This window comes from Morone saxatilis, unplaced genomic scaffold (assembly GCF_004916995.1).
Source record: "Morone saxatilis isolate NCDOM2014 unplaced genomic scaffold, NCSU_SB_2.0 Contig14, whole genome shotgun sequence".
Lineage (NCBI taxonomy): Eukaryota > Metazoa > Chordata > Actinopteri > Moronidae > Morone > Morone saxatilis.
This window is the reverse complement of record NW_023339696.1, coordinates 9,776,912-9,786,652: the sequence shown is the minus strand read 5'-3', so window position 1 is coordinate 9,786,652 and position 9,741 is coordinate 9,776,912. Positions and strand designations below refer to the sequence as shown.

Below are 9,741 nucleotides of genomic sequence, written 5' to 3'. Positions count from 1 at the left end.
CATTTTCTAGTCTAATGCAAACGTTTGCAGATTTACTCACATATAGTGTCATTCCTTCTCTTTACGTTTATATGCTTTGTCTTATGCAGGGTTGCCTGAAAGTGAGGACAACTCAGATGTGCAGGACATTATTGAGTCCACCCCTGAGCTGGACATGGATGCCATTGGATACAAGCCCTGCAGGTAGAAAAAAGAACATGCTGTCAGGCCAGCTTTAAACAACATTTCACCAGGTAGCATTACATCAACCCCTGTTGTTGTTCTTCTTCTAGTACCCCTACTAAAGGCATTGAGAACATGGCATTCGACCGCAACACAGACTCTCTGTTTGAAGAGCTGTCGTCTGCAGGCACTGGGCTCATAGGGGATGTTGATGAAGGGGCCGACCTGCTGGGTGAGTAAAAACTTTATCTTCACTGGAGCAGTCCTGTCAGATCCCTTGTATAGATCTAATCTGCTCGTGTTGGAAACGTCTGTATGAAATGTCAGTTATGAATTGATTTATTGATTGTGAGTAAAAAAAAAAAACCCTACTGACAGATGTCATTCCCTGGTATTTACAATCCATAGTGAGTTCTGTAGCTGCTCAGTTTCCAATGTTTTGCATGATGTGTGAGGCATTAAAATGTATATTTGTGCCAGTTATACCATGGCCATGGAAAATGTGTAATTTGTAATTGGCTGGTAGTTACACAGGTCATGTTAAACACGGTGCTGATGGTGAACAAAACAAAACACAGAATAGTGGTCGACTGATGGGCCGATGCCAATGTTTATAGAGCAGGGCGGCTCATATATAATGCTGATATCAAAATAAAGGAAAGTCTTCTGTGACTATTGATCCACTATTGACTTGTGGCCATTGTATAATAACAGAAGTGTTTTGATATAGAAAATAATAGTCAGTGGAGCAAAACTGAACTTAATTTGTGTTGTGATGTTCTTTGCCAAAATTAGTTTGAAAGATTATCTGACTGTTCAGTGAAACATGTTAGAGTATTTCTAATATCTGTAATTGCTGCTTTCCTGGTTTTTTTTTAAATACTGATAAAGCCGTTATACTGAAGCTCTCCTATGTTTTGCTAGCAGTCTACTGATAGTACTAGTTTAATTTCATTGTAACTCCCAACTCCTTGCTGTTTGCTGCAAAGCTACACCACTTGCTTTGATCCAGCTGTTGTACACAGTGTTAGCCATCTAGGCATCTACCCATGTTAACATCACCTCTCTCTCTCCCGTATCCCATCCTCTGGCTTTTGTCCATAATCCCAGTGGAGTACTCTGGTGTGTATGACCTCAAACCTTTCCCTAGTTAAACAGTCTCCTGTAATGTCCCCTTTGACCTCTACTCATTACTCACTTTCTGCCATACCCATTGTTGCAGCTCACAGCTTCTCCTTCATTATGTTAACAGTTGACTTTTGACAAAGTTTGGTGCATGAATAACGAATGATGAAGTTCAATGCTTCCTTTGTTGGCCTAACTGTTCTTTTTACAGCAGTTATTTTGCCCTTGTATCTAACTAGCCTTAGAGACCCAACAACATCTTTTGCTTGTGGAGCCAACAGCTACACATTTAGCTCTGGCTCCTTCATTATTTTGGTCATTCCACTGTCTCAAACTATATCCGCATTTCTCTCTTTCTTTCTCTCTCTCTCTCTCTCTCTTCCTTATTCTTTCCGCTTGACTTGGATTGCATGGTTTTCTCAGACCTTAGTTTGATTGGTAAGACCCCACCCACTCTATCCATCCTTCTCCTGTCAGTCATGTGACATGTGCTGTGGGTTTGTGTGTTGTGGTAGTGTGTTGTGCTGTGAAACCTGCAGTAAAAAAGATCTCACTAGGAGATATTTCACATGCTATATAGTTTCTTGTTGGATTTTACCGTAGTAAAAATACTCCACAGTAATGCACATTAATCTGTAGTGTTTATGTAGTTACTGGTATAACTCAGATTTGTTTATTTTTTTGTAAAATAAACACCTAATTTCAGTCATCAATTCCGTTCAGGTATGGGCCGGGAAGTTGAAAATCTCATACAGGAGAATTCACAACTGCTTGAGACAAAGTAAGCACAGAAATATTTCAGTCTTTCCTTTGATCATTTGTCTCAGTTAAAATGTGGCAGTAAGTATTTTACAAGTGTACTAAAATGTCCTTGTTCCCCGTCTCTCCAGGAATGCTCTGAACGTTGTGAATAAAGACTTGATACTGAAGGTGGACGAGTTAACCTGTGAGAAGGAGATGTTGCAGGGAGAGCTGGAGGCTGTGCTGCAGGCCAAGACCAAGCTGGAGGACAAGAACAGAGAGCTGGAAGAGGAATTTAAAAAGTAAGTCAACAGTCATAGCAGGTAGAAAACTCAATGATTTGAATCATCAGTCGAAAAGACCCTGAGTTGTCTCGAATTTTGTCAGTCGAATCTCTGATGCACTTTTGTTTTTTAGCTGTGTCATTGTAGACAGAGTGACAGCATGGCAGGCTGTAAACTTTACAAACCGACTCAAAATGACAACAAACCACAAAACTAACTGTGATGGAAACAGAGAAGAGTGATGGTTAACGTAGGGGAGTGTGACACCCCGACAGCGGAGCAGCGGCTGCTCCGATGCTCTCTGCCCCGCTTAATGAAGTCAGCTAAACCACTTTGGAACCATCCGGCGGTACAACCTTCTCTACTGCCGACCGCTGGGATTGACTGACTGATTGATTGAACAGCCAAATTCAATTAGACTGACTAAATTCAGAGTTGGGTACAGCCCTAATCAGTTTCTTTGCTTGTAAATTGTAAAACAGCAACATGATAATAAATTGTCTTTTCCAGAGTTCGACTTGAGGTGGAGGAAGTGAAACACAAAACTAAGGATGAAGAAGATGTGAGTCTTTAGCACAACATGTGTTTGAGAGTGCAGACATATTATGTAATATACATACACAGCATAAACAACATGTTTGTTTCTGTTAAGATGTAGCCCATTCCCAATAATAATAAATGGTTTCTGTGTGGGTTTAATTGCGTGCTGCCACAGAGTGATGTACCTACAGCCCAGAGGAAGCGCTTCACCAGAGTGGAAATGGCCAGAGTACTGATGGAAAGGAACCAGTACAAAGAGAGACTAATGGAGCTACAGGAAGCGGTGCGGTGGACAGAGATGATCAGGTACAGAACAAAAGGCTGCATATTTACACACATATGTAATCACATTTTTGTTTATATCAAGGTTATTATTAGAATAGTCTCTCTGACTACTACTTAATATTCACCACATACAAACTTAATCCCAGTATCGAATTGTTCTGTGGGCAATTATATCTGCTGTGTTCTTACCTCAAAGCTAAAATCCATAACTTTACACAAGTGTTGAGTTTATCAAAATGATACAATGACCATGTAACATAATTATAATATTGTTTGAACTGATGAACTTAGATGGCATTGCTGCATTCAGACAGACTCATGCAACATGATGAACAGTTTTCAGTAACAGAGCATGCAAACATCTCCATCCTCAACAGCTTCTTAGTGTTTCACCCACCAAACAGATAAACATCAACAAAATAACAAGATTTCGTTTTTACATGCAAGAAACGGTAGGAGATCCTCAACCTGTACTTGTGTGTCTTCAAACTAACAACAGGTAACATGATATCATCTTGTCCTCTTCTCTAGGGCCTCGAGAGAAAATCCAACACTCACAGAAAAAAAGAAATCCAGCATCTGGCAGTTGTAAGTCCTCCCATATTTTTAATTTTATTACAAGCTACCTTGATCAGGGCTTTTGTTTTGACTGCATATTCCGAGTTAACTCCTGTGACACTTTCTCTCAAATATTCAAATACAATTTTTTTTCTCATCTTTTTCCGGGATGTGCTGTTGAATTGGCAGCATTAGGTAAAGATGGTTTAATAAACGTTCTCCCAGCCAAGCCTCTCTCTTTCCCTCCGTTGACACAGAACTTCTCCTCCATTACAAATGGATCCAACTTTGATGTGTCTTTATCCATGATATTTTCTCTCCGTGCAGTGCATCAGTTGTTGTTATCACAAACTGCTCAGACATGACTTTCCTTGTGCCCCCGGGCTTTCCTGTCTCCTGCCTGCTGTGTGTCTTTTTAATGTTTTCCTACTCTGTCTGCTCATAGGGAGCTAAACAGGGACGGAGTTCCCCCAGCAGCCTAAATACATGTACATCTTCGGTCTTAAGTCAGGTTGTACCTGCAGACCAGTTTGCTTTTGTATTATAAATCATTTTTAATAGATTTGGTAGATGTGTATAATATAGATGTCAATGAACTATTGAACAAAAACAAAGCCGTAAGCTAGAACAAGGTTTTAGCACAAATAGTAGTAGAGACACATCAGTGTTCAGTCTGCTATGATTTGAGTGATAGAATGTTTTGCACCTTCTTTGCATGTAAGATTGATATGGAAAGAACATATTGTACAGGATGGTATGATTCAAGCACTATTTTGAGATAATGAATTAGATATTAAGGTATTTTACTTGCTTTTCTTGAACTGTGCTGTTTTTATGTGTTTATTCAAAAAGTATAATGTGCACTGGGATACTTTTCAGATAGACTTTGCTTGTGTATTGTGTTCTTTTTTACATTAGTGCCAATGACACATCATTCACAGTGCCCACATGCAAGACTACATTGTAATAGTGTAAAAGTTAAACTATCTAACTTAGTCACTAAAGACATTGTTCCTACTAAAGACACAATTTGGTCAGCACTAATTATGTCCCAGTTAAATGCGATGGACAGTGCTCAGCTATTCCACGACTCCCAGCATGCTTTACGTCGCTGTACAGTAAATGTTGGTGGTGGTTCTTTGGTTGTCCGGTTGGTGACCCCCTACCTTGCTTTTTTCCCTGCACTCCTGTCTGCTCTGTTTCCCTCTTGGCTTTCTGTGACTTCACCACCTGCAGCTTCAGCAGACTGTTTAGCTCCTCCTCCAGTTCCCCTGCCATCAAGAAGGTGGAGTCCCAGTCCAACATGAAATACAATTCCCCGGGCACCTTGGTGAAGAGGAGTAGCACCTTCTCCCAGTTCCCCACAGAGAAGTCCAAGACTTTCGACTTCCTCAATGAAGAGTGAGTAATGAAGTCAAGTGACTGTGAGTTTGGTGTGTTATATCAAAGGGAACATGAAATTCTGATGAGGGCTGATGAAAATGAAAATGAAAATTGATATTTGAAATTCAGTAATTTCATGTTAATAATAAAATTCAATAAAATCACTTCATGGCTTGCAATAATGTTATAATATGTGTAATATGTATCTGCAAGCGACTCACATCTCTGTCGTTGCTCTTCTTGTAGTAAGGACCAGTGCAGTTCGCCATCGCGTAAAGAGCAGAAGAGAGCCCAGTACAGACAGGTCAAGGCCCACATGCAGAAGGAGGATGGACGAGTTACTGCACACGGCTGGAGCCTGCCCAGCAAATACAAGGTAGGAAGTTCACTGGAATCAAGTAGGAGGACATATGGCTGGTAATTTATTATATCAGTGCTAATGATCAAGACTGCCAGTTTTAGTTTGGTTACAGTTAACTTTGTTAACACTTTCAAAGAAACATTTATATTAATTGTTTACCAGATGGAGCCCAGCCTCATGAGATTTGACATATATGAATGTACCACTGACATATTGATAAAATGAAGATTGGGTATTTAGGTGTGTGAATATTTTGCTTTCATTTCATTTACTCATGAATATAGCTGTAGTTTTTTTCTTCTGTGCCTATATAAGTTCTATGTTCTATGTTCATGATAATGTCAGAATATTTATTATAAATTTATTTACTACTGCATTGCAGTACTGTGAGCCCACCCTCAGATAGTGTCAAACCAACTGCACCCCTCTACACACTCCCACCCCCTCAACTCTTAGGATTTGGAATTACAGTTCCCATGATGCTTCTGTGGGTGTAAACAGAAAGTAAAATGTTGCCAAGGATTCAGTGAGTTATGTTGTGGGCTACAACTTTGAGCCTCATTTATTTGTTTACATTTTTGTAAATTGGCTTCTGTAAAAGTATGCTGAATTAGCTATTAGCAGTTTCTGTTTGCGCTGCTGAAGAAAAGGTGTTTTTAGTCATGAATTTTAAGCAGATTTATGGAAGATCTAAGATAATAATATTGCTAAGTGTGAGTCAGGCTGAATCTAAAAATATTTGTACCATATCAAATTGTGGCTCACACCTCACATTTTTGCCACTGCATCCTTCAACAACCTTTCACAACAACTGAAGATGATTTCTGTAGACCATGTAGCTGCTGCAGATGGTAAACGTGTGCAGAATGTTACAGAGAGATTCTGACTTCGGGCAGTATTTTTATGTCGCCCCTTTGTCTAAATTTGGGTGAATCTCTGTTTTAATAGCCCATTTCCTTTGCATGTGCTGGTTATACCCCGACAGGTGGCAAATGGTGGACAGGTGGAGCACAAGATGAACTTGCCTGTACCAGTATACTTGAGACCTCTGGATCAGAAAGATGCTTCTATGAAGGTACGCAAGTGAACAACTAGTTAATACATAGACACAAGCTGCATACTATGTGCCTTTTTGTACATTTCCTTAAATTCTGCAGAAAATTACTTATTTGTAACAATTTTTTCTCTGTTCCCAAGCTGTGGTGTGCTGTTGGGGTCAACCTGTCTGGGGGAAGGACATCAGAGCTCACTAAGCAGACGAAGGGTTCTCAGAGTAGCCTGGACCAGTTGGAGCAGGAGAGTAAGGTAAGAGTAAGTCATTAAAGGAAGAGGCTGTAGTTATCGTGTCGTGATTTTTCTATTGTTATCATTGTTGAAAGTTCTAAAAAATGTGCTTAAAATTCTGTTGGCTAATTTTGTGTTGTCCGTCAGGATCAGGAGAAAGGGGAGCAGGAGAAGGAGCTGGTCCATCAGGACGAGATGTCCAGCAGGGTCTGGGTGTGCACCACCACCCACTCCTCCACCAAGGTTATGGTGCTGGACGCCAGTCAGCCCTCTGACCTACTTGACAGCTTCTACGCCTGCAACACCCATGTGGTCTGCATTGCCAGTGTGCCAGGTAGGCTGAGTGTGTGTTTGTGTGGGTTTCTTTGTTTTTCATCTATGACTGCATCCTTTCTTTTCTATTCTATTAGCACTAAGCTTTGACTGTCTGCTTTGTATTGTTTATTTCAGGTGTGCTGGAGACTGATTTTCCGGCAGGTGAGGAGGTACCGCAAGACTCCGAGGCTGGCCAAGGTGACGGGGTGTCACTGGCTGGCAGTGTGGCCAGTGTGGGCTCAGCAGGCAGCGACAGCAACATGGCAGCAGAGGGAACCACTGCGATCCCCCAGACAGCCACCTCAGGTTCCACTGACCAGCCAGCTGAGCACAGCGGCATCTCCGGCTCAGGTAGTTCTCAGCTGAGAAAATGCTTTATCCTTATTTGTTTTGCAACCATAGTTTCTCCTACACATTTTGATGGCCAATTCTCAGTTCTCAGTAAGTGGCAATCTGCATCTTGACAACTAAATGCCAGTAAATCCTACATACTGGCCCTTTATCTGAGGTATTGTGAAGCTGGCTCACTCTTAATTTTGGTAGATCACATTTGTAAACTATGCTGCACGGCTAACCTGCTCTGGAGCAGATTAATTTACATTCCTACAGAATCCCAACATGGACAGAGGTACTGAGTTTGAGACAAAATGACAAGAAATAAAGAGAAAAGGCCTTTTTAATCAGTAGAGTCTATAATTATGTCTGTGTCCACTCTGGGTTTAAAACATAATAATTTGCCACACTACAGGCCTAAATAACGGGGATTATAGCTGCATCTTAATTGCAAGTTTGCTCTTTCACCAGCAGGATTCCTGACAGTGTAACATGATGTCACTTTGAGTATTGAATCTTTGTAGACTGAATGAGATGATAATTGGAAATATAAAGTAAACCTACTGTTGCTTTATATTATAAACTATAGCCACACACACAGTAATGAACTCAGTAAATTATAGATGCAACGTTTTAGTCAAATTAACCATCAGGCATTAATTTCTTTTCATCACGCCTTTTTTTGCACTATTTCAAGTATTTATAGTTTTCCTTTCTGCTTTGGCAGTAGATACAGCCTTCAATTACAGTTTTTATATTTGTTTATCATGTGACAAAAGCACCTAAATGTCTCTATGGAAATAAATGTATTATCTTTCGATAGGGCTAGGCGATATGGTCTAAAAATAAAATGTTTTGAATATGCATATATGATTTTAATGGATCTTTTTTTCTTAATAACAAACTACAAAAGACACATATGTTTGGAAATGTGAAATGCCACTGCATCTGTAATTTCACTGGGCTCCTTCTTCTCATATGGGATACTATGGGAAAAGGATTCTACACAAGATGAGTGACTTGATTGGAGTGGAGCTTGTTTCTTTAGCTGCTGTACATCCCCACATTACAACATTGTTGTTTTTTTTGCATCGTTTTAAAAATTGAATTTAAAAATTCAAATTAATGGATCTTGTATGTGATCTGCTGTAATTAAGAACTCCACCTTTTTCATGTGAACATGCTCATACTGGGACTGGAAAACCCGGTAGATACCAGGTAGGTTTATTTCCCCTTTGATTCACACTGTGTCAATACCTGCAGTTGAGCTGTCCAGAGAGACCAGCCCAGCAGAAGACGGCGTTCCTACAGCAGAAGAGGCAACGGAAGCGACGGAGGCTAATGCTGGCGTGGGCGAAGAAGGAGAGGAGGACCAGGGAGCGGATCAAAACCAGCCAGGAATCTACACGGAGCATGTGTTCACCGACCCACTGGGTGTGGGACCCACGGACTCCTCTCCCTCTGACACACAGAGGTGAGCGAAAATGTTTTAGATCATCACTTCTAAAATTGTCTGCGGTTTGAGTAAAATAAAGGAAGATTTAGGAAAATAAAGCCAACAGGTTTTATTAAAAAGAGGCTTGATTTGAACATTTTAAAGTCTGCACAGCACCAAAATTGGCTACTGCAGTAGTAAACTTTGTTTGCATTTTACCTCTAAACCATTAAAATCATGTATAATCAGCTGTTACGTATATGTACAAAACAGTTGAAGTAAAAATGTTCTTGCCTAGTAGGTATTACAGAATGAAAACATCAATATATTTATCATTCTGAGGAAATGTTAATAAGAGCAGCCCTGGTAAGAGTGATGTTATTTATGAGATATAATGGATTAGATTTGCCAATTGTGCATTGCGCTAAGAAAACGAATGAATCTTCTGCCCGCTTTGATCCAGGTGCTCTGGGCAGGATGGCGTGACTTCCCTGCCAGATGACTCCGACCCATCAGAGGGGGAAGTCCTGAGGATGAGCAGCGCCCTCCCCACCATGTGGCTGGGAGCTCAGAATGGATGGTGAGCAGGAGAACAGCCACTAGAGGGTGCTATTAGTGCAGAAGCAAAATGTCAGGGGTGGCAAAATAAAAAGAATGATATAAAGAGAGATTAATTCAATTGATAAAATTGTATTTGATAAATGTTTTACTGTTCCTCATGAAGCTTTTCCCTATTTGTCTTTTGACATTTGTACTGGTGTGAGCATTTACTGTGCTTTTTAATATGTGACTGAATGTTTTAGTGTAATAATAGTTATATCACATGTCATTGTGAGTAAATGTATCCATTCCGTTATACTACTACTTATTATTATTATTATTATTATTATTATTATTATTATTACTACTAATTTTTCTCCTTTAGTTTGATATCC

At 40.1% G+C, this 9,741-nt stretch overlaps 1 protein-coding gene across 7 annotated transcripts in view; it reads left to right on the top strand.

The window, feature by feature from the left end:
- Positions 1-9,741, top strand: part of spag9a (sperm associated antigen 9a) — a gene marked incomplete at its 5' end in the record, with an annotated part of 26,752 nt that overhangs the window by 10,693 nt on the left and 6,318 nt on the right. For 5 of the 7 annotated variants that reach the window (XM_035654711.1, XM_035654712.1, XM_035654708.1 and 2 more), the window contains 16 exon segments: positions 90-183; positions 273-394; positions 1,273-1,284; positions 2,011-2,068; positions 2,178-2,330; positions 2,823-2,874; positions 3,028-3,158; positions 3,669-3,725; positions 4,932-5,096; positions 5,325-5,454; positions 6,425-6,514; positions 6,637-6,744; positions 6,871-7,057; positions 7,174-7,389; positions 8,635-8,845; positions 9,270-9,386. In XM_035654711.1, coding sequence (XP_035510604.1) covers positions 90-183; positions 273-394; positions 1,273-1,284; positions 2,011-2,068; positions 2,178-2,330; positions 2,823-2,874; positions 3,028-3,158; positions 3,669-3,725; positions 4,932-5,096; positions 5,325-5,454; positions 6,425-6,514; positions 6,637-6,744; positions 6,871-7,057; positions 7,174-7,389; positions 8,635-8,845; positions 9,270-9,386 — 1,903 coding nt within the window. 7 annotated transcript variants of the gene reach the window in all.